Source organism: Neltuma alba, unplaced genomic scaffold (assembly GCF_004799145.2).
Source record: "Neltuma alba isolate B1F8T4 unplaced genomic scaffold, ASM479914v2 tig00010134_pilon, whole genome shotgun sequence".
NCBI classification, from domain to species: Eukaryota; Viridiplantae; Streptophyta; class Magnoliopsida; order Fabales; family Fabaceae; genus Neltuma; species Neltuma alba.
The window spans coordinates 406,752-431,578 of record NW_021635082.1 but is presented as its reverse complement, the minus strand read 5'-3'; the positions used below and the strand labels follow the sequence as shown (position 1 = coordinate 431,578).

The following is a 24,827-nucleotide window of genomic DNA, read 5'->3' as shown; positions in this document are numbered from 1 at the left end:
GGAAAAAAAAACAAGAATTTTAAGAGAATTACAATCAAATCGTAAAGAAAAAGAAAAGTAATTATTAAAAAATCTTAATAATAACCTAAGCAGTTTAACAGATACTACCTCCGATCCTAATTATAAGAGCTAGTTGACTAATTTGAAGAGATTAAGAAAAAAAATTTAAATTAGTTATTTGTAATAAATATGTATTATTTTTCTTAAGATATCCTTACTAATCAAGTATGTTGGTTGTTAGAAAGAATACCCTAAAAAATATATAAATATAAGAGACAAAATAAATTAGAGTCTTATATTTAAAACTAAAATAAAAATAAAATAAAATTTTATATTAAAGAGCGGAGATAATAAGTTCTAAAATAAAAAATCACAACTTCTAAAATTTATTTTACAATTTTTTTCCTTTCTTAGATTCTTGCGATATTTTAATCCTTTAGCATCGGCAACTGCGCGTCTGCGTCTTGTGGCTGCGTTTGGAGTGCCTCCCCAATCGCGTCCTTGCTCGTGGGCCATGCTCATCAAAGCGGCGCACCATCACAAAGCATCGAACAAAATAGACAAGTTCAAACAGTTTTTAAAGGAGCTGGGTGCCGGTTTCACTTCCGCCGGGTGGACCGAGACGGTCGAGTCGCAGAACGCAACGCCAAAATTTTTTTCCCCTTTAAAAATTTTTATTAAACACGCATTAGCTGAGCTGGATGACAGGTTTACAATTTTTAATGGGGTTAATCCTTTAAATGAGACAATTAAATAACCCAAATCTATATTTGAGTTGTTAAATTTATCAAAACTCTAATCAGATTACATAACTAAAGAGAGATTTAATAATTTTATGAAATGATTCTAATACCCATTTCATTAGAAACCTGGAAAAGATGATGATTTCTATCATTCCTCTAAGTAAGGAAAACTTGACGTCTGCCGTCACAAATTTGGAAAATCGATTAAGGAGGTAATGATGAGTTAGTTTTTATATTAAATCTTTCTTCTTTAATCATGATAGTTTCATCTCAATAGAAAAATTGTTAATTTAGAATTGAAACGTATTAATTACAAAGTAAAAAAAATATTAATTTTCAAAGTTAGATTATGATATTATTCAAAGACATATTGTAAATATGTTATAGAGACAAAAAATTGTTAGTAATTTAGAATTAAAATTTGTTTAACTATGAAATGGAATATGTTGATTTTCAAGATTGTATTGTGATCAAGTTTATTCAAATGCTTATTACATATGTGTTATGCAGACAAAAAATTGTAAATTTAGAATTTAAATGTGTTCACTGTGAAATTGAATATGTTAATTTTTAATATTATATTATGATAAAGTTTTATTTAAAAACTCATCCTAACTGTGTTTTGAAAATATAAAACTGTTAATTTAGAACTAAAACTTGTTAACTACATAATCGAACTTATTAATTTCCAATGTTATGTTGTGATCAAGTTTTATTCAAATTGAGACATGTTAAGTGTGAAATGAAACATGTTAATTTAAAATTTTTCTCTCTTGGTTTCTAATGAAAGAGGTATTATAGTTGTTTCATAAAATTTTAAAATCCTTCTTTACGTCACGTGACTTGATCAAGAGTTTGACAAATTTAATAATCTAAATAAAAATTTGAGTTATTTAAGTACCTTTTTAAAAGATTTTTTTTTTGCCATGTCCTTGATTATCTGAGAGCTAAGAATAAATTATATATAATAAGGATTAAATTATTAAATACGAAAAGATTAAGGATTGAGTTATAAATGAGTCAAAAATTAAAAGACTAAGTTGTATCGAAACATAGTTGAGAGATAGAGTTTTAAATGAGTTAAAATTTAAAGGATCAAAAAATTAATTTTTTATTTTTTTTATAAAGTTATTTCTGTGCGTTACTGTTGGGTTGTCCTGTTAACAGAGTTTTTTTTTTTGAGCATTTTTGTTGGCTTCCTGTGTGTGTAATACCTACTATTTTTTTTTACACCAGTAAAATTGATTCTTTTGGGTAAAAAGAAAAGAAAAGAAAAGAGTTTTGGGTACGTTCTTGCTTCTACAAAAATAACTTAATTCAAAATTACTTTATTAATGGGAAAATTCCAGAAAAGGTCCTTCGAATATAAGAAATTCAAGATTGAGTCCTGGAATTTCAAAAATGACAGAAAGGGTCAGGACCCAATGTGTCATTTGGCAAATCAAGAGGAATTGACAACTTTGCCCTCATTTGTATTCATTCACTACAATGATTTAAGGAATCACTATAAGGGTTTAGGCATTACCTAGATTCATGCAGCGAATAACTACTCACTTTTTCATATTCAGGTGTCTTGTTATTAACTACAACTAATTTTATAATCACTAGAACAATGTAAGCATTAACTAGATTCGTGTAGAGAATAACTACTCACTTTTTCATAGTCAGGTACTTTATTATTAACTACAACTAATCTTGTAATCATTAGAACAGTGTAAGTGTTAACTAGATTTGTGTAGAGAATAACTACTCACTTTTACTTAGTCAGGGCCAAAATTGTTAATTTGTCTTAATTTCACAAATGACATATTGGATCACTGACCATTTCTGTCATTTTCGAAATTCTAGGACCCAATCTGGGATTTCATATATTCAAGGACCTTTTCTAGAATTTTCCCTTTATTAAATTGTCTCTACAATTAACATCTAATATTCCTTCGCAATCTTATTTAATATAGAAAAACTAAAAAAGAAATTTCAATTTGAAACATGTTTAAACTACCATTTTTTGATATTGATGAATTGATTATTGGGAGAATTTTATATAAAGAAATTTAAAATTATTGAATTTTAAATCACGTTTTGTTATTTTATTGTACTCCTCTGATCTTTAATATATAACTCAATTGTTGAGTTAGTTTTGGTCCTAAATATAAGACCCATTTATCATATTTTTTAATTTTCTCTAAATTACCCTTATGGATACTCCCTCAATCATAATCAAGTAGAAGAGGAAGATGAGATATTAAGAAAGATGATTATGGTATTTTAGGAAAAATGTGTCACATTTCTTATAATTAACTAACTTACCTAAATCAAATTAGTTAAATGGGTCTTTTATTAAGGACCGGAGTAATAGATTTTGATAATCCTTATCTTACAAATAATAACATATTTTTATAAAAAAAATTTATTTAAAATTTAATAATTTCAAGTTCTTTTATTATTTATTTATTTATTTCTGCCTTAATCAAATTCATGGGCTTTTGGGTACCTATGTTTCTCCAAGTCCAACGTTGGTGTTCTTACAGCAGCTTCTCTCATCCTCCCTCAAATCTACTTTTTCTTTGCCTCCTCAAATCTTTTCGCCGATTTTTTGATTTACGTTGATAACACCGACTGATTTTTTTTTTTTTACAGTAGTGATATTTGGGGATAACAGTGATGATATTTGGAGGCAGAGATTGATTCTGAGAAACAAATTTTTCAGTTCAAATAAACATTGCGAGAGTGAGGAGACGAATTGAAGAAGAGCGTTGAGCATTGTTCAGTGGTTCCCTCCGTTGCTGGTGTTGGCGCAGTCAAGTCGTCGGATTCTTCAAATAGTCGCGCCAGGCCACAAAATGGTTGATGCATCATACCAGAATTTCCTGCACTTTCTGGTGATAACAAAGGTTGTTTTTTTCATTTCAACAAACTCTCCCTGGGGAGCAGGTCTCCAGCCAAATTTGGGACGAAACCAGTTTCCCTCAATTGCGGGAAACTAGTCTCCGTCCTTGCAATTGTTCTTTCCTTTCCATTGTCGACCAAACGTTGCTGCTGCCGGAAACTACCAGCTTTTCTTTCTCCCCCATCGTGTTCCAGGCTTCTATCCTTGTGGTAGCTCTCTTTCCTCGTCTCGTTTTTCTAGTTCCACTGTCTATCATCCTTACAATGAATTTCCATTTCATTTGCTACCCTCCTTATTGCTTGCTTTACAGAAAAGTATGTTGATTCTCCATTATTAGTTCTCCAGAAAAGTTTGGATCTATGATCTTTAGGAATTTCCTTGTGTGGGGTTGAATCTAAGAGCGAGGACGATAGTTGAAGTGCTGATCGTGATATTTTAAAAGCAATGGAACTTCGTCTAAAATACGTTATATTCGATCTCTGAGTTATGTTTAGGAATGCAAAGACGTATTGAGAATATGATGGCACTAGTGCACATGGCAATGTAGAGTTAACTAGGGAGGTCTCATATCTGCCGTTTGTTGATTAATAATTGTTAATTATTAATGAATATCGAGTTAAATTGATTTTTCAAGAATTGTTGTGTGCTCTAAAAATTTGTTTATTATTTTTCCCCCGAACTGTGATGGCTGAAAATTTGTTTGTTGATGGGTTGGTCAGTGTTGGTTGACCATTGTTGCATAGTTTTCAATTAGCTTGCTTACTTTATAAAAATGAAATTTATAAAGCTGAATTTGTAGCTATGTGACTACAGTAATTGATAGCTGTTTCATCTTAATTTTAATACTCCTTTTGCAGTATTAGCATTTGACAACATGTCAAAACAACTTGAAATCCTCTTTTTGGAGGAATGGCTAAGGAGCAAATGCGGTGCTGCTAGCAAAGTAAATCCTAGAAACTCTCATTCCCCATCTGCTAGAGCCATTATTCAGGCATGGGCTGACCTCAGGGACTCCCTTCAATATGAGACTTTTAGTTCCCATCATCTACAATCTCTTAAAATCCTTGTCAATTCTCAAACATCTCTCCATGTTGCAGACCCCCAGGCGAAGCTGCTTATTGCTATTCTTTCGTCTCCAAATCATTCTCTTCCGTATGAGTCCTATCCTTTAATGTTTAGGCTTCTATACATATGGGTGAGGAAAACTTTGAAGCCTACTTCATCTATCATTGATTCAGTAGTGGAGGTCCTCTCTCGCCTCATCTCTGTTCAATTTGATTCTAGAAAAGGTCCTTTCTTCTTTTCTGAAGTTATTCTTCTACTAGGTGGCATTTCCTTTGTGCTCTCGTCATCTGAAAGATCCAAGACAACGTGCTTGGACTTACTGGCTAGACTGCTGATAAAAGAGTATCAATTGCTTGGCTCATTTACAGAACTTGTGCCTGATGTTCTGGCGGGAATTGGGTATGCTTTGTCTTCATCTGTGACAGTTCATAATGTTTCCATACTGGACTCATTATTTGAAATTTGGGGCAAAGAAAATGGGCCTCAAGGCAGTATTTCTCACGGATTGATGATTTTTTATTTGATTGATTGGGTCATGTCAAACTTGGTTAATTTCTGGTTTTTGGATAAAATACACATGTTTTGCCAAGAAGCTTTTCAGAAATTTAAGGTAAAGTATGCTTCATTTGCTGTTTTCATGGCTGGGGCTGGAGTTGTGAGGGCTTCAAATAGTTCTATGTCAGGCAATATGAAATTTGATAACATATCTGAAGTGAGGACTTCTGCAATTGTTTCAATGGAAGCTTTAGCTAGCAATTTATCATCAAGGATGTTGAGACCTGATATGTCAAACTTGAGCGATGATCGTAGAGACAGACTTTTTCTCCAGTGTGTCTCATTAGCATTGCCTCGAACTGGCTCATTTTCTGGACATTCCTCTTTTTTTGTTTGCCTTGCTTTGGCATTGTTAAATGAAATACTTCCATTGCCTTATATGTGCAAGTCTGCACTTGAATTGTCAAGAGTTTCTGGTGGACTGAAGCTAACTGAGATCAAAGAACATCTAGATAGTATCCTGTTCAAGGAAGCTGGAGCTGTAACAGGGATCTTCTGCAATCAGTATGTCTCTGCAGATGAAGAAAATAAGGATGTAGTGGAAAATCTTATATGGAAATACTGTCAAGATTTGTACTGTGGATACAGGAAAGTAGCTTTCTTTTTTAAAGGCAAGGAGGATAAACACCTTGAGGGTTTGGGGAAAATTGCTGAATCTGCTTTCTTAATGATTGTGGTTTTTGCATTCGCTGTCACAAAGCATAAGTTGAGCTCCAAGTTCACCCAAGAAATGCAAATGGATGTCTCGTTGAAGATATTAGTATCACTTTCCTGTGTGGAATATTTTCGTCATGTCCGTTTGCCAGAGTATGTAGAAATGATTCGCAAGATAGTTGCAAATGTCAAGGAGAATGAGCATGTTTGCACATCTTTTGTTAAGTCCATGCCTTCTTATGTTGAATTGACAAATAGTCCAGGTGTGATTTATCATTTTAAGAAACCTAATTTATTTTCTCTCTTCAATTGGATCTATTATATGTTTTCCTCATTCATTTTGATTATCTTGTTTTTACTGATGCTTAACATGTCTTCTAGACTTTACTCTGGACCAGAAAACCAAATACATATGGTCTAAGGATGAGGTGCAAACAGCTCGCATTTTGTTTTATCTACGAGTCATTCCAACTTGTATTGAGCATTTGCCCAGCCATGTATTCAGGAACATGGTAGCCCCAACAATGTTCTTGTATCCTACATCAAAATATTGTTACTGTATGTTTTCGTTCTGTACTCATGTTGGTACTGTGGTCTCATGATGATTTGCTGCAAATTTGCTTCCTTATTCAAGTGAAACTAGATATATGGAACACCCAAATGGAAAAGTAGCTCGGGCCTCACATTCTTTGTTTATGGCATTTATTTCTCTGGGAGAAGAATCTGAAATGAATGAGGGATTATCATTGAAGGAGCAGCTTGTTTTCTATTATATAGAAAGATCCTTATTGGTATCTTAATCAACTGTAATTTAGGTCTTAAATTTGAGACTGATAACTTGGAAACGGTTCTAATCGTTTATGGAACATGAATACAGGGATATCCAGGCATAACTCCTTTTGAGGGAATGGCTTCCGGAGTTGTAGGCATTGTTCGACATCTTCCTGCTGGAAGTCCTTCTATATTTTATTGCATCTACAATCTTGTTGAGAAGGCAGATAGGCTCTGCGCTGAAGTCCTTGCTAATGATGCTGATGTGTGGAAAAAGTTGCAGGGGGAGACAGAGCATTGCAAGAAACTACTGGACTTACTTTTGCACATAGTTTTTTTGGTTGACATACAAGTATGTTATTGGCTAATTTCTGTTGCCTTTTTTGTTTTCTTTTTGGGGAGGGGGTGGGGAGCATTCGGTTGGGAGCTAAAACCTTCATCTTGTTTTCATCAATTAAAATTTACATCTGTTTTTTGCCCATTTAATATGAAATGAAGTAATGTGGACCTGCAGTCAAGATGGACCTGTTAAGATTAATTATTGCATAATTCAGTGATTTGGATTGGCCATGCTGGAAATTTTCATGATCTCATCTTCATCGGGTGATGTCATTGAGTTAATTTAATCCAGCCTTTTACTGCTTCCTAGGTCTTGGTGGACTTAATGAAGTTGTTAGCACTGCTGATTACCAAGTTACCACGAGAGGCCCAAAACACGGTTCTCAATGAGTTATATTCACAGGTGGCTGAATCTGACGATGTAATACGAAAACCGATATTGGTTTCATGGTTGCAGTCATTATCTTACCTTTGCACAAAGGCTTCGCAGGAAAATGGAGCCACCAAAAAGAGCCCTAGTGAAGATAACTTTACTTTGGCCCATATTGCCGACCCCAGAAGCTGGGTGAAATTAACTTCACGACTCTGAGGCATTCAGATCCAGTGTTTTGTGCTGGACCTTCTCTTCTAGCTTGCAAATTCTCTTGTCGCATATCACGTCAATACATTTGTTACTGCATATGATAGATTTGAGCTGATTCTTATTTGGCTGGCTGCTGTTAGTCTTTTGTTCTTACTCTATTAATCTTGTCGCTGCTACCTAAGGAGCCTAGTAGATTTTAATAACTATTGCCTCCGTGACATCGATTATTGCCACGCAAAAATTGCAGCTGGAGGGATGAGCAAGTTTAACGCTTGGCTTCTGCATCTTTTTCTCTTCTTGCATGGTACTGAGAATGAAGCCAAAATGATAGGTGAACTTCATAGAACTTGGTTTGCTCGTCATTTTTCCATTCTCCAGCTATTTATGTTTTCTGGTATTAAAACTGGTGGACATAAGTGGCTTGGTGAGGTGTTTAGGTGCAATTAGGTGCATTATTTTTAAGGTAATTCCATCATGTGATTCCTTAATTGTCGGGTTTGATTGGGGAAAAAATTTAGTTTATTGATTTACATGCATTTCTGATTTTTGTGTATATATACTGGGTCATACACTTGTTGAAGTTTTATCTCACTTCGTTTCCAATAAATGTCCAGGGGAAGCTTTAGGATTTGGCGAGGAGAAATCAATGTAAATAGATGCTAACATGGAGCATATATTTGAATGGACATGTGTATATATTTTGTAGCTAGTCCTTTTGAAACTGTAATGTATACATGTACCTGTATGTACGCATGTCAGGTGTTTGTGAGTTTGAGATGTAAGTATTAAAATAACGTGTCTGGTTTAGCATCGGCATGGAATTATGACGAGAAGCTATGAATATGCTTAACTTTGTCCTCCGATATTTTATGTAGATTATGCTGTGTAATAGAGCTAGTAATACAAGGTGGCGGTGGGGATATAAGTCAGCCCGTAGCAGTGAGCCAAAAGGTTTCACCCACCAAGGACTCCCCTAAATATACTTTTTTTAAAAAAATTATTATTTGTATAGGTTGAGCTCGGTTTGAAATGTTGAAATTGGATTTACAGTTTTAAATTTAAGTAGTGAGTTATAATAAAATAATGTGAGGAATAATTTATAATTTGAGAAGATATTTTAGAAAAATTAGCACATATTTTTTCTAAATAATTAATTTGACTATTTTTTAATCCAAAATAATTAGGTAGATCTTTTATATGTGTATTATATATTCAATTAGATGAATGAGGTGATGTCAATGTGGAATTTGAAGATCAAAATCCTTCAACTATATTGTATAATCTACTAATCAAGTTGCCAAAAAAAAACAGTGCTAAAAAAAGAAGTTGCCAAAAAAAAAAAATTGAGGTGAAGCGGGCTCAAAGCAGTGCGAGCTCGAGTAGCCCACACCTTAACATGCCAACCCAAGCATGCCATTTTTGGTAGGCTAGCAAATTGGGCCCGTGGTATTGTCGGTTTTATTGTGTAATGGCTTGTTGTGTTACTTAAGAAAGATATTATTAACCATAGACATTTGAGTTGTATATGAGATTGTTTAAGGAAAATTTAATTACTCCTCTTGACCTAATTTGAGAGTTAATATTGGTCTTGTATATAAAACTTATCTAATTTGTTTATCAATTTTTTTTTAAAATTAACCTCAATTGATATTTCCACTAATCAGGTAGGAAAAGGGAGAGAAAATCAAGGAAGATAATGAAGGTATTCTAAGAAAAAAATGTCATAATAACTGATTTAATTAAAGTTTTTAATTCACTCAAATTAATTAATTATATCTTACATTAAGGACTAAAAGAATATAATTTATCTTAGGTTGCATGGAAGTCTAACGGGTGGTAAGTTACTCTTAATATAGAGAACATTTTTCTTCCCCGTTGTTATCCTCAGATGTCCTCACTCGAGCCGGAAGAGGGGAAGGAATGTGCTAGAGGAGGCAGTATCAGCATGGGAAAAGAGGGAAGGTCGTGAGGACAGGGTGTTGGGTGATTTGTTGCTTCCGAGAAAATTGTTGAAAAATCCTTTATTTTAAGTTATTGCTCAAAGCTACCTAAAATTTGCACAAAAATTTAAGTGCAACTTTTATTCAGCTGCGTAATTTATATTCAATTACACCTAGGTTCTTATATTTTGCAATGGAGAATATTTTTTAGCAAATTTTCATTTCTTTAATACCAATCTCAGCAAGATGACGGCACCGTAGATAAAATAAGGTGCTGGGTGTTATGGCAATGATGAAGAAACAAGTTGATGAGGCAAAGGAAGCAATGGAAGAATGGCATAAATATACTCTCCCGGTTTTTAATATAGGGCTTAATTATTGAGTTGATTTTGGTCCTAAATATAAGACCAATTTATCATATTTATCAATTTTATCTAAATTACTCCTATGGATACTTCCTCAACCATAATCAAGTAGAAGAGGAAGATGGGATATTAAGAATATTAAGAAAGATGATTATGGTATTTTAAAAAAAACGTGTCATATTTCTTATAATTAACTAACTTACCTAATTTTTTAAATCTAATCAAATTAGTTAAATGAGTCTTATATTAAGAATCAGAAGAGTAGTTTAAGGAAGGAGAGAGTTTGGTCTGATATGTATAAAACGGATTAAGCTTGTGGGGGGATATGTGAAGATTTTTGGGAATGATCCAAGAAGATGGGCAGATTAGAATCTCGCACGCATGATAAGATAAAGGTAAATTATTGGGACCAAACAATTGATTTCTGTTTTCCTTTTGACGAGATGACAAGATTACAATAACGAATTCAATTTTTTTTCCTATTCAGCAACCAAAAAAAAAAGAAACCTAATATTAAAGCAGCTCAAGAGTGTGAAATCTTGTCTAAGCACAGGCTAACCACTACATGGTCACAACCGCAAAGGATGTTGTCTGCCATTCTCCCTTTCAACTATGCTCTTCAGGAAGGCAATGCCTAGGCACCGGTGAGGTATGGTTTTCGTTTGTTGGTTTGAGTACTCGTTCGTATTCGTTTTTGTCATGTTGACCAGGTCTGTCTAGTTTTTAATATACTTGAAATTGAAATTCCTTCATTTTTTTTAAATTCCTTTTGGGCTAAGAATTGAAGATTTATTAGGTTATCAAATAATACATAGTGCCATACAGTTAAAATACGGTGTTCGTGAGGGAAAATGATAGATATTTTGTTCTGCCGCATGAAAATATTTGATTTTTTTTTCCCATTTCATTCTTATGTGATATACCGAGAATTTAATGATTCTTAAGAGTGGATTTATTTCTTCTTTTCAATATAGATAAACTAGATTTTATATCAAAAAATAAAGGTAGTATTAATTGTTTTTTTTGAAGCAAAATGTGATAAGCTTAAACTTCATAAAAAAAATACTCCTCTAATCATTTTTGTGTGCCAAAACTCCTTTAATCATATTTATGAGTAACTTTTATTGATATATGTTTTTAATTTTTCTGTCTTAGAAATATAATCAAAGGAGTATAATTGAATTTTATTTAAGAATTTAAATATTTAAATGACTTCTTAAGATCTTGTTGAGAAGAAAATGCTATTGTCCACAAGATCACCAACCTCGTTCTCCATTGGACATTTCACATTTACAATATTATACCTTCCGCTCTTTAATAAGAAATTTTATTGATTTTTATTTTGATCCTAAATATAAGACTCTAATCTATTTTTTTTCTTATTTATATATTTTTTCTAAGATAGTTTTTCTAATGATGATAGTTGTAGCCAGTATACTTGATTAGCAATAATATTTTAAAAATATAATATATTTATTACAAATAACTAACTTAACTTATTTACTTAATCTTTTCAAATTAATTAACTAGTTCTTATAATTAGAACGGATTATAAATAACTAATTTAATTTATTTACTTAATCTTTTTAAATTAATTAACTAGTTATCATAATCAGCACGAGAGGCATTACATTTCCTTCCTTTTCATTTCTTACCCATAAAATGCAATCTTTGCCGCCAAAGGGCCCTTGCACTGGTAGTCTCGTCGTCTACGTTCTCTCTCCATATTGTCAGGGTTTAGGGTTTAGGGCGTCTATCATAGTTAATCCATATAGTATGCGCTCTTTCGCATTCTGCTAGCACAATGCATGCTGTAAAGGGTGCCTGGGTGGGGCAAACTTTTGCCCTTGCCAAGCGCAATGAGTCTGAAGTCAGAAAATCAAGGATTCGCCGTTCGAAAGAGGAAAGGAAGGCTATGGTTGAAACCTTTATAAAGAAGTAATTATACTCTGCTCTCTCTTCATTCGATTGAGTTGTTCGATTTCGAAATGTTCACCTTCTGTACTTTTTAAAAAAAAAAATTTTTTTTTTAAAAGAACTTGCGCATTTTCTTCTTTTCTCAAAAGGAATCTGTCTCTTTGTCCGAATCTATTTTCGGTTTTTGCAAAAGAATCTTATTGACGGGGACACTAAAGCTAATTTTACATATGTTGCCCATTATACTCTGGTATTGGTTGGTAATGGTGGGTCATTCCGTTTAGATTTCTGGGATAATGTGTAGATGCCGGGAGTGAATCATGTCTGCAATGCATGGAATTTAGGGCATGTAACATACTCCCGGTTATGGTGAGTTGGTGGGCACCATTTACCTGTATAAATTAAGTTGAAGAGTTGTACACTTACATTGGCATTTTAAAAATGTTCTTTGCGGTTTAGTTAGCGTTTCTGTCTAACGTTTTATTTTTGTAGTTTTCCTATATAGCCATGCCTAATTTTTGTTTAAGTTAGGCAGTTTTCTGTTTAGCGTGTAATATACTTCTTTGTACTGGTCATTAACTATATAACTTGCTTGAACTACCTATTTGATGCTATAAATTCTGATTTATAACTGTAATAAAAGGGGAGAGTTAGTTAATGAGTTCTTAGGTCTATAAGTAAGGGGAGTTGGATAGTTTGTAATTAGGCTATGAGATCTCCCTGTTCAATCTTGCCCTTTCTAATTCTCCCTCTTTCTCTCCCGTTTCCCATCTTTCTCTTATATCAAATTCATTGGTATGATATTTGAAATCTGACTATCATTTGGCATCCTTATCTAACTAACTGTATCTGGATGGGGTAGATGGGACTCAATAGATTGAAATCTTAGTATCAATCTCTTGTTAATCTGATTGGTTTGTTTTTCATCTTTAATAAATACCTTTTTCTATACAGATGAATTGTATTTAGTTTATTTTCTGTTATTTGATATTATGCAACTTTTTGTTCTCTCTCTTTCTCTCTCTGTGGATTCTTATACTGGGAGGTTGAGTTCTTAGAAGATTCCCAAATTATTCTTGTCATTTAATTTACTCTCAATCAAAGCCCTTTTGCCAGTGTCATATTGAATGTAGTGCCTCTCTTTAGTTTCACTGACTGAAAACATTGCGTCAGGTACCAAGAGTCTAACAATGGAAGCTTCCCATCACTTAATCTTACCCATAAGGAAGTTGGTGGTTCTTTCTACACAGTACGGGAGATTGTACGAGATATAATCCAAGAGAATAGAGTGTTGGGGCCTGCAAAGTCCACTTTAGAAGAGCCTCCCTCTCACCAGGTTTTGGAACAAGATCTATTAGGTTCAATTGCTGTAGATCCTAAAACTTACCTTGCTGCATCTCCAAATGAAAATCATCATGATCCTAGCAACCTTCTGGATACAAGTGACAGAATGCTTTTTGAGCAGCATACTATAGTTGAGGGTCAGTTGTCTGACGATGGGAATGCGCTCAATGGTAGCCATGTGGATGTAAGTAACAAGGAATTCAATGAAGCATATGGAAATGGAAATGTAATTAGTGGTAACCAAGTTGATGAGACAAGCCAGGAATTGCTTGAAGCATTTAGCAATGGAAATCTTGTCCATGGAAGCCAGGTAGATGGAACGAACACGGAATCTGTTGAAGCAAGTAGCCCTGACTTTCAAGTCAGTCAGTCTTTGGCAACCCCAGAGGATGTCTCACAAAATTTGGCAATGCCTGAAACTAATTTAAGCCCAGTCACAGCTGACGTGGTTGTAGAGACATTTCCATTAAGGTCTGTTACAAACATGATTAATTCTCCAGAAAATGAAACAAAAATTTTGGGCCTCCATATAGGAAAGGAAAGGTCAGAACTAGAGAGTGTTGAGTTAATGAAGAATTCTAATTTACTTGATGAGAAGCCTGTGGATGACCTTGGAAATACATATGCCTCTGGCAATGACGAGGAAGAAAAAAATCTTGGACATACATTGGTCAAAAGCACAATGCAGGAAGCCCTTGAGGAACAAATTGCCCATGACAATGAAATATGTGCTGACCCTCAAGTTAAAGCACCTCATCAAAGCAATATTTTGACTGCTGAAGTCATTGAGCAAAGTCAAACCATATCTGGTGCTAAGGTTAGTTTATCTATATTTTTAGAATGTTAAACTATGATCAATGAGATGCACTTAAATATTCTCTGGGTTCTATTTTTCATTTTAATCTTGTGTTATGGGGATTGGGGACTGAGGTGGAGTTTATGTTCCTTCTTAAATGGTTTATTTACTAGAAAGAATTATTTAATTCACTTTTGACTTTTGATTTAGGGATGCTTAGTGCTGTTGTCTGCATGATTCGGTACCTTAAGCTAGTAAAGTATGTTGACTGTTAAAGTTAAGCTCTGTGGTGCATCAGCATATTTGTATAGCATATGCCTATGTTTTCATTGCATATTCTGCATATCTGATCTTCCCAAAGATTTTCCTTCTTTCAGTATTCTTAGTACTCATTGAAATTGATATGCACTTAAATATTCTCTGGGTTCTATTTTTCATTTAAATCTTGTATTAAGGGGACTGAGGTGGAGTTTATGTTCTTTCTTAAATGCTTTATTTACTAGAAAGAATTATTTAATTCACTTTTGACTTTTGATTTAGGGATGCTTGGTGCTGTTGTCTGCATGATTCATACGTTAAGCTAGTAAATTATGTTGACTGTTAAAGTTCAGCTTTGTGGTGCATCAGCATATTTGTATAGCATATGCCTATGTTTTCATTGCATATTCTGCATATCTGATCTTCCCAAAGATTTTCCTCCTTTTCAGTATTCTTAGCACTCGTTGAAATTGATATTGAGCATGTGTTGTGTAACTGTAAAAGATATGAAAATATGAATAGTCAAAGATAGTTATGGCTGTTAGGAAGTTTAGGCAGTTAGAGAAGTAAGAGTATACTACTAAAATATGTCAAAAATTTGGCAGTCTGTAATTAATATCCTATGCTTAATCTGAAAGTTTTATTCAGTTGATACACCTCTCTTTCGTCTCCCTCTCTTCTCTCTCTTCTTTTCTCTTCTTCCTTATTTTTCTATATTTATGCAACAGCATACTACTAAAATATGTCAAAAATTGTAACCACTTTCTGTTGTCAAAATAAATAATGTATAACTGTGTTAAAGATCAATGTACCCCACCTAGTGGGACTAGACTTTTTGTTGTGTTGAAGATCCATTTATTCACTTGTAATTTTTTTCCCCCTATTGAGTTGCAGTTTGCGAATAGTTCTGTTATGAAATCTAACAGGCCCCTGACCTTAAAGTCTCTTGCGCTCTAAGCATGTGCATAGAAAAAAGGCCTTCCACATGTAGTGCCAAAATTTAATTTAATTAAAAGGAATGGCAAGGGCTGAACTTCTGTTCATTTGGTTATAGAGGCTCTAACACCATGTCAACCGGCAAGTCAATTAAAAGTATTCCCCCCTCCTTTTCTGCATGAGATTGCAAAACAAATGTTAAATAGCCGACAAAATTCAATATGCAGCTAAGTTCCTGCTCCATGTTGGGGGTGGGGGGTTGCATTAGATGTTGTGGGTCTAACCCCATGGGAGAAAATGTGAGGGGGGGGGGTTGAGAGTCAGAATAGAGATACAAAAGACCCAGTACTCTTCAGCATATAGATATTGGACTGAGAAGAAAGAACAGAGAGAAGGAGAGAGAGCTAAGGAGATGGTGGTAGAGGAAAGGAGAGTCTAAATAAAGCCTGGGCCACTTAGTGTAGTTTTCAAGAAGAAAATGTTAGATGCATTTCTTCCTCATTGAAGTCATTTCCGCATTAAGATATGAGTGATGTTCGGTTGCTAGGTCATGAGAAAATCATTGTTCTGAAATTGGTGTTAATGATGAACTCTTGCACTGGTATCAAGTCTTCTTAAACTTTGGATCACCTGTGATGGGCTCAACGTGGAGAGACGAGTCTTTGTTAGTTTCAGAAGTTTGGATATGGGTTATGCCAAGATTATTGTCTTCATGATGATAAGCTGATTCATGTTGGGATAACATTTTATTTTCACCCGAGACCAATTAGACCTTCTGCTTACTATTTTTGACTTACATTAATTTCTGGGAATCTTGAAGTATCTGTAGAATGTAATTTTCCAGTTTGCGGCACAAGAAGCTAGTGTTCCTACCATAGTGGGGAAATTATGCAAACCTAGGATTTCCAATTTTAATTGCAATTATCCATGTGTATTACCTCCTCGAGTTTTCATCCTCTTTTTAGATTTGAAATCTTTATGCTTTGAATTTTTTCATCCTTCTATTTGGACATAAATCCCCTTCTTCTGGTAAACGTGTGGTGGTTAAGCTGGCATACTACAATCAGAACAATGCCATTTTTCACCAGCTGTTCTGGGAGCCACGCAGATGCCTTTTTTTTTTTTTTTGAAGTTCATGTGGTATAAATTCTCTGATAGATAAATTCATTGTCAGACAAAAATTCCAGATGGCTCTCATGCCAAGATTCTCACTCGCGCCTCTGCTAAGGAGTCAAATACTAAAGAAGAAACCCAGGAGAACATGAATGAGCTTAGGTTTAATGGTCAGCTTGGTGGCAACTCCCAGGAAAGCAACCCAACTTTAGAAAGAATCAATCTGTAAGTATATATGATAAATGCATCTCAAATGTACCGTGTTGATCTCAAATGCCATGTCACTTAGATTTGAGCTATTGCTGCTTAGGTTCTTTTGCCTTGGCTAACTTAACTTCCACATGCTTTCTCTGCAGAGAGTCATGGGATGGGACGCCTAAACATTCGATGAGACAAGAAACAAATCCAATTTTTGCCATTTTCAGAGCTTTTGTAGATGCTTTCGTGAAATTTTGGTCAGAATAGAGTTTTTTTTTTTTTGGGGGGGGTGTTCAAGAGATTGCACAATCTCACCCGAGAGTAGTCTCTGATTAAGTAATCTATTATTCTTATCATAAGAGTAGTCTTGATTAAGTAATCTATTATTCTTATCATTTTCTTCCTTCCTTCTTCTCTTGTTAATCATTTGCCCACGGAGTTGTCATCTTGTTTTCATGACTGGCTTGGCCTGGTCTTGTATAATATTATGTATGTCGTTTCTATGCTTAACATCTTGCTTTCTTAATCCTTGCGCTTGGATATTTCATAGATCAGAAACTAATAATTTTGTGCAAGTAGGAAAAATCAATTAGGAGCTAATTTTACCCAAAAACAGAATTATTATATAGTTTTGATAGATATTAAGTTAAAACTAAATATGCTTTCAATTAAATGCAAAATCATTACCCATTAAATTGAAATTTCAAACCATTGACTTGCCAGTGAAAAGTCGTAAATTATTTAGTCAATGTGGTGATTTCTTGATTAACAGAAAGTGATTAAAAACTATTTATTTACTTAAAATTTGTTTAAAAAGTTTTAAACTTTATTATGTTGCTAAATATCTACCAAAATATTTTAGGATAATAAAATAAATTGAAGACAAATCATGTGCAACTGATTAACATATAGCTAGAGATATTGACATAAAAATACTAGTTATCTAACTAATTGTTCAGGTTAAGAATAAAATTTAAATAATAACATTTGCGGAATAAATTTTAAATCTATAATAAATGTCCTTGATAATTCTGAAATAAATCAGTTTAAAATGTTATTGAAGTCAAAATTGCAAACAAAATTCATGAATAAGTTGGGTAATTTTTTGTCACTCGAGGATAGCTTGAATGATAAGTTGGATGAGATTCAGTTAGAGGTCTGGAGTTAAAAATTCAAACATGTACTTAGAAAATGCGTAGAGCCAAAATTTAAACAATGAGATGCAGCATCCCTTTGACAATTATACATGACACTGATGTTAACATATTAGTTGTCAGTGTCGAGCAAAGTACTTAATTATGCCTATCATAGATGTAGTTGATGCACTATATTCAATTTAACTAGTAGCAAATGGGTGATGATAAACACATCTAGAAACCAAACACAGATATATAAGATCTTAACAGGAAAATAACCCTTAGGTACAACAAGTCTGTAATGTCATGCACGATCCTTGTGCAAAATAAAGGTACGGTAATACTACAATGTCCATGAGAGTATTACTTTTATTTTTTATTTGAAATAAAGGTACGACAATGACCTTAATTGAAACAGCAATAACGAAGGTTCACATGGCATCCATGTTAGAAGCCGAAAGGCCTGAATTTGGCAGCAATAATTTCTGAGTATTGATACTGTTGTTCTGAAATTCCCTGGCATTCTTCTAAGAGTTGAGAATAACATGCTCTAATGTTTGCATGTTCTTGTTGTGCGACATTAAAATGGGATTGAGCTGCTTCCAACCCTTTATATGCTGCCTCTAATTCTTTATGTTTGGCTTCCAACTCTTTCTGAGTCATTTCTACCAATTTTGCAGCTTTCGCCTCCTGGTCTCGAATATTTGCAAGCTCTATCTTATTGGCTCGGAGCTTATTGCCTAAACCCTTCAAAGCTTGTTGCATGCGATGGAGTTCTGATGCATCACAGTTGGAAACCCTGTTCCTAACTGACTCAAGCCAATCCTTGTCAAATCCCAGAACAGAAGCATCCTTTAAATGCTTTGCCAACAATATCTTGTCTGCCTCAGTGATTGTGGAGGGGCTCCTAGTGGCCAGAATGTTCAAAATATTTAGTAGCACCCTATAGGAATAGCATAGCAACTCAGTGCTTCGATCCTCTGAAGAAAGATGAAGCTGTGGATGAGTCTGGAATGCTTCTGCTAGCATGAACAGCTCAGCACCCTCTAATTTCATCATATCAGCTATCTCTTTTACCCCATGAACACTTAATAAATTATTATTGGTTTCATAAACAGAAGGGGCCATGTGTGATGAACCACATTCAACAGGTTGACCTACCAAAACCAGCAAATCAGCAAGTGAGTTGAAATAAAAGCAAGCTTGGAGAATCAAACTACTCATATTCAATGAAGGAATCAAGTCAAGTATAACAAATGCAAACATGTAATGGTAAGGACACAAGACTTACTAGAAATTTGAATAGCACTCAAAGTTTCATGCAAACGCTGGTCAATGGTTCCAACATTCTCTTGGATCTTTCTTCCTGGATGAAACATTTAGAATATGACATCTTTCTAAAATTACAAAATGATAAAGTGAAAGGTAAGTTAGTAAAATCATACAACAAAAAAACTCACCATAAGAAGTCTCAGCGGGAGTGCACATGGGAGTTTGATTAGGACTCATTATAGCTTTTGATGGTTTAGGACTTGTTGTCTCGTAAGCTTGCTGCTCACTTGAAACAATTGGCGCTGGTGGCACAAAGGGGTCACCTATACCAAGTCAATGAAGCATATAAATATATAGTTAGTAAATCACAGCGAGAAATATTTTAAGAAAGCCACAAATACCATGATCAAAAGTCTCGGCCCAAGATAAATAACTAAAGGAGCTATAAATCTTACCTTTCTCTTCCTCTTCAAAAATTTTGGCAGCTGTACCTGGGCTTCTAGGGAGAATGGTGGGATTGGGACTCACGGGAATAGGTTCCTTGTACAATAAGCCATTCATAATCATTAATATAGGAATAACAAGTATATTAAATTGTAAAATTGTTGGAAGAAGCAAACCTTTTTAGAAGTTAAGGAACTTGGATGTGGGGTCTCTAATATTGAAGCACCGTCTTCAGCTCTTACTTCAACAATCTGTATATCACCAAAGATATTTAAGTTGCTTTCTTTTGAGATGATAAAACATCATAAATACAATCCTCAATGGACTTTTTTAAGTTGTTTTTGTTTCTTTAGATTGTATGTCAAATTTAGTTTCCTTGTGGACAGAATGAGAATTCATTTTAGCTGTGAATAAGAAAGTGGGATAACTCCATTTTATCTAGAATAAATTTTTATATCTTATGCCAACAGATGTTGATCTTAGTTGAAGAAACTAAGGTCTCTTAAATACAAAATCTTGAGTTTCAATCTATGTAAATGCGAAAAATGCCTTTATGACAGTTACTCAGTACTTATCATAATAGGGCATGACAATACATGAATCTTATCTAATAGTAGTAGAACTAGCTAGATAGAAATATAAAGAAAAACCTATAATCTTTATGTATGAAGAAATAGCAATAGTATTACCTTTGAGGATTCTTCTTCGGAAATATTAACAAAAAGTGTTGCTGGCATTGCTCTTCTTGGTTGTGAATCTGTCAGTTGATTTATTGTTTGAATTTGGCCCAGAAAAAGACCATCGCATAGAAAATGAAGATAACGAAATCAACAATGCTGAATGAGAAGTACTCACAGGGATCACAGGAAAGAAGATTCAAGTTCACTTATGTTTTATATTTTCAACAATAGAGGAAAGAGGTTAATGACCTTTAGAATGTGACGACTCTTGTTCCCTTTGTGCTGGGTTACTTATTTCAACATTCGAGATAGATTCATTTTGAACCATACCTGCTTCCTTGTTTTCCCCGCCGTCGACACCTTCAAATGAAGAGCTTGAATGCGGATGAGACTTATCACAAACTTCAACATAATCTACATTATTGGGGCTCACTAGTTAGTAGTTTCAACATTTTAGATATATCCCTTAAATTAATAAAGTGATGTTAGAATGGAAATTAAAAATAATAATTGAATAAAATAAAGATCAGATGTGCAATGAGTAGAATTACTAGAGCATAGACTAGAATCCTCTATAAGGTCAATGGTACTTCTTATAGCAACATCTGTCTTTGCTTGATAAGGTAGTCTTGATATATAGTTTTGGCAAGTTTGACACTACAATGATTAAATGAAGTGTCAATATAAGAAGACAGGAAGGAAACCTACCATCAGAATGCTTGGGGATAATAGATGAAGGAGTTTGGTTAAGGCTTGTTGAAGTTTGTTCGCTCGAAACATTTGTTTCTGGGGGCACACATGGGTCACCCATGAAAAAATGATTATTATATCAAATCAAAGGAAGAAATTAGTTAAAGATTTCATTTAAAGAAAACAGCAAGTACCATCAGTAGAGTTTTCAAGCTTTTTCTCTGGTAAAGAACTGTTAACTTTCTTGCCATTTCGGGAACGTCGGGATGTTATCAAGCTGTCTGTAAACCCATAAAATAAATAACTAGTATTTTTCTAATACAAAACTAACAAATCAATATTTTACCTTCCTCTTCTTCTTCCTCTTCCTCTTCAAATATTTTAGCACTTGCGTGAGTGTTATCTCTTATAGGAAGAACAGTGAGGTTGGGACTTGCATGAGCTGGCACCTTCTGTTGGAAACCAGTGGTCATATAAAACAAAGATGATAAATTAGTGTAGCTGTTTTCTTTGTAACCAGACCAACACCACAATATATAAAACTAAGCTTTAAAGAGATTGTCTAACAAATAAGTCTTAAAATTTTTTTATTTTTGCAACTTTGGTCTTAGACCTTCTTCAATAGTATTCTTTGTTGCTTCATGTATAGCAGAAGATAAAAAAAAAGTTTCAAACGTTGAATTCATTAACACTAGGATTCCTTTCTTCTTCATTATTCAGCATAACAATAATGATTCAGATGATGATGATGATTGTTCTTTTGACACATTTTAGATATGATGCTCATCAACATCAATATTGTTTCTGCATAGCCAGCACTACAGATAAAACTTTGCTTATTAGTTCATGTCAAATTCATTAAAAAATTTGGAATACACACCATATTTATGTGTGTTAAGAGTTTCTTGTTGGCATTTTAAAGGATAATACTCATATCAAGTTCCTTATATTCATTGTGTTAAGTTCTCCAATGACAAATGACTATGTGTCCTACTTTTGAAATATTAACATTTAGCTATAAATCCACATGAAACAAAAAAGAACACATGGTAATACATGATTGGAGAACTTGATATAATGGATACAAGCAACTTGATCTGAATTTTTTTTTCCCATTTTATCCCCTTCAAATTATATGTTAAAGTTCATATGACAATTTTAAAGCAAAGAAAGAAAATTATTGTGTGATAGAGACATAAATAAAGAATAAAAATTTATAAATAAAAAAATTAATGTTATTTTTGGTGATACCTTTCTTAAATCAATTCTAATTATTCTGCATGAAAAAGAATGAATGAATTAGCTAAAATATTTCGTAAGAATTGTAATATTTGAATTTTGAATATGGGTTAAATAAGATAGTTGACCTAAAAGTTGAAAAATATAGTGAGCTTAGGGGCAAAAGATTAAATAAGAGAAAATATAGAACAAAATTATAATTATAAAAAAAGCCCGAAATTTTGAGAGGAGTCTCGAAAAATAGAGAAGAGATTTTGAAAGCATATTTGAGGTTTAGGGACATTATTTAAAATTTAAATGTCTCAAAAATGAATTATTGGAAAAAGTCTATTTTGTAGGGGAATTTAAGGAAATAAAAAATAATTATTAAAATTATTTAAGGCCTAGGAAAATTGGGGAAAATATTATGAAATATTATTTTGAGAATTTAGAAATATTATGAAGAGGTTTATATTTTCCAGAAATGACTTATAATTTTAAAACTAATTTATGGGATATAAGGGCCTATTTTTCTGAAAATTGAGCATTAGACCGAAAATTTTACAAAACTTATTTTAGGAGTTAGAGAAGCTAATTAAAAAAAAAAATCTTCATAATGTGTCCCGGACCAATTTTTGGTGGAATTTATTAGGAAAGTTTTAGTGCTGATAGTGGCAATTTCACTATCTCAAGTCTAAAAAGGAAATTGGGCCAATGCATAGCCCAATTTGAAAAGTATTGGATGTGGTGCACTAAGTCCAAAAAAGAAGAGCATCACAGAGAGAGAGAGAGAGAGAGAGAGAGAGAGAGCTGGGGAGAGAGCGAGCTGAGCAGAGGCGAACAAGTGATCGAAGAAGAAGGAAAGTTCTTCCCTCACATGCAACCAAACATTTAGACCAAGGTAAGGACCTTAAACCTTGTTCCATCAATGTTTTTTGCAGTGGCTATTTGTTTTGCAAGTAGACGAGAGGTTTAAATCTGGTTTCTAGACAGTAAAGTGAGGGACAGGGAGGTTTGTTTTGCAATGCAGGCCTAGACTTTTCATTAAGCTGTAGAAATCATATTTAAATGATGGATTAAAGCTTGTGGGGTTACTATTATTATGTGACTTCTCTTATGGGAGCTGAAATCTGGAATTCAGAAGCTGAATTTTTCCCACTAATTTAATGTTTGATTATGTATTAAATTTATATTTAATTGGGAACTAAAATACTGTAAGCACCTAGAGGCTTCGAGGTGAAATATGGATGAAGTGAAGTGGTTAAACCAAGTTTTATCCTCTTCCCTTGCTCTGCCAAAGTAATTGGAATAGAGAGAATTAGGTTTGGTTGAATATGAAGTCTAAACCTCAATGTATTTAAAAGAGGAGTTTATGAATCTGGGAAAATTTTAAAATGTAAAGGAAAGCTGTCCAAAACTTTAAAACGGATGATCATGAACTGCACAGGTAAAGGGTCTGGTGGCTCCCACATAGTGATTAGATGGGCAATAGGAATATCAAAGCATTAGCCTTCTGAACTATAGTTCTTATCCCCTGTTTGGACTGAAAGTTGTGACTCAGAGAGGTTTAAATGTAGTTTTGATATGTTATATAACATGTAACAAGTTTTAAATTCCCAAACTACACCAAAGGCATGTCTGAAAGCCCTGTTTTGGATAGCATACTTTTTGTAAGCGGAAGTCAAGTTTTGGTTAAATTCGAATATGATAATAAGCTTAGCAGAGACCTTGGTGTAGTAGCAAGTCTCTAGCCTAAGTTTGGGAATATTAGACACAAAATTAAATTTGTAAAGCCGCCTTGTTCAGCCTGCATGCTTAAGGCAGATAAAAATGAACATTGATTATTTAAAGGCTCCAATAGTTTTAAATGTAGCACAGTATTTTTTTTTTTGGGGGTAGGGGGAGCTAAGAATTAGTTGGAGCATAAAGCTTTTTCAAGAGCTAGAGTTATAGCCATGAACCACTATTTTTGGAGCTATATTGCATTAGTTATAAATTTTTAAATATTTTAGAAAATCTTATCCTAATAATAGGAAAGCATTAGTGATAGAACCTAGAGTGTTTTGGGGAAAAATTTTTTAATTGTTGGCCTTTCTGGGATTCTAAGGGATCATAAGTGGTTCTTAAATGGCTAAACATTTTTAATTAGTGAACCTAAATAAGGTTTGACAGTAACTTTATTTATTTCCTTTGTAAAAAAAAAAATATTGTTATTTACTAATTTTTTTATTTCAAAATTAAAATAAATTCTTAAAGGTTTGCCACCTCGTAAAATTAGAATCAAATGACGTAACAAAAAATCAATCAAATGATGATGATGTCTCTTGGTGTTTTTAAAAACAGCAGGCTTATCACAATGAAATTATATATTGTTTCTTCAATACCCTGTCCAAAGCTATAAGTTTTTTTTTTTCCTTTTTTTTTTCAGTTCATGTCAAATTCATTAAGCAGTTGGAATACACCACACTTGTGTGTACCCGCGCGCGGGTGTATTTTCAGCATTTTAAATATGATCTTCAAATTCTGTTTTTCTCATAAAAAGGATAGAATTTTTTTACCATTGCGACAAAATTAAAATAATCAAGCATACACGTAATCATGAGGGGGACCATTGGAGAAGCAGTAAAATGATGCCATTAGCAATCAAAATCATACCTCCGTGAGGGATTGTTGTGCTGTTTCTCCCATATTTAAAGATTGTTCAATATTGAGATGAGAAGAAAGGTTCTTCTCTGCTTTTTCTTCAACTTGAGAACATGTTGTTTCAGGACACGCTTGAAGCTGGGTAGTTGAAATTTCTGAAAGTAGGATTTTTAATGTTATAGTAAAACTCATATAATAATTTTCAATTTTATAGAGAATAAATACTTCTCTAAATGCATACCATAAAAGGAAAACTTGGGACAACCATCGAGTTTGT

The 24,827-nt window shown here is 33.6% G+C and overlaps 3 protein-coding genes and 1 long non-coding RNA gene across 5 annotated transcripts; 2 read left to right on the top strand and 2 right to left on the bottom strand.

The window, feature by feature from the left end:
* Positions 1-3,303: 3,303 nt before the first annotated feature.
* LOC114754352 (uncharacterized) lies at positions 3,304-8,450 on the top strand. 2 transcript variants are annotated; one of them, XR_003741160.1, is made up of 7 exons: positions 3,304-3,842; positions 4,491-6,170; positions 6,289-6,439; positions 6,551-6,698; positions 6,785-7,030; positions 7,328-7,931; positions 8,215-8,450. XR_003741160.1 is itself a non-coding variant. In XM_028943122.1 (6 exons), exons 2-6 carry the CDS (start codon positions 4,508-4,510, stop codon positions 7,604-7,606), a joined length of 2,487 nt encoding a protein of 828 aa, XP_028798955.1. In that variant the 5' UTR covers positions 3,304-3,842; positions 4,491-4,507; the 3' UTR covers positions 7,607-8,450. The 2 variants fall into 2 exon arrangements, 1 of the variants encoding a protein (XP_028798955.1); XM_028943122.1 differs by having other exon boundaries at positions 7,328-8,450.
* A 3,243-nt stretch (positions 8,451-11,693) lies between these two features.
* On the top strand, positions 11,694-16,745 carry LOC114754415 (uncharacterized). Its single transcript, XM_028943184.1, has 4 exons — positions 11,694-11,843; positions 12,996-13,983; positions 16,331-16,494; positions 16,626-16,745. The coding sequence occupies exons 1-4, from the start codon at positions 11,710-11,712 to the stop codon at positions 16,732-16,734; spliced, it is 1,395 nt and encodes a 464-aa protein (XP_028799017.1). The 5' UTR covers positions 11,694-11,709; the 3' UTR covers positions 16,735-16,745.
* Positions 16,746-18,050: 1,305 nt separating this feature from the next.
* Positions 18,051-20,917, bottom strand: LOC114754379 (uncharacterized). The gene is made up of 8 exons (XM_028943146.1): positions 20,884-20,917; positions 20,708-20,785; positions 20,009-20,076; positions 19,496-19,570; positions 19,331-19,415; positions 19,064-19,198; positions 18,895-18,969; positions 18,051-18,760 (listed from the first exon to the last, which is right to left on the bottom strand). The coding sequence occupies exons 3-8, from the start codon at positions 20,054-20,056 to the stop codon at positions 18,051-18,053; spliced, it is 1,128 nt and encodes a 375-aa protein (XP_028798979.1). The 5' UTR covers positions 20,057-20,076; positions 20,708-20,785; positions 20,884-20,917.
* Positions 20,918-21,047: 130 nt separating this feature from the next.
* LOC114754354 (uncharacterized) lies at positions 21,048-24,824 on the bottom strand. The gene is made up of 3 exons (XR_003741161.1): positions 24,792-24,824; positions 24,563-24,705; positions 21,048-21,141 (listed from the first exon to the last, which is right to left on the bottom strand). It is a non-coding gene; the product is annotated as an uncharacterized LOC114754354 (long non-coding RNA).
* Between the last annotated feature and the right edge of the window lie 3 nt (positions 24,825-24,827).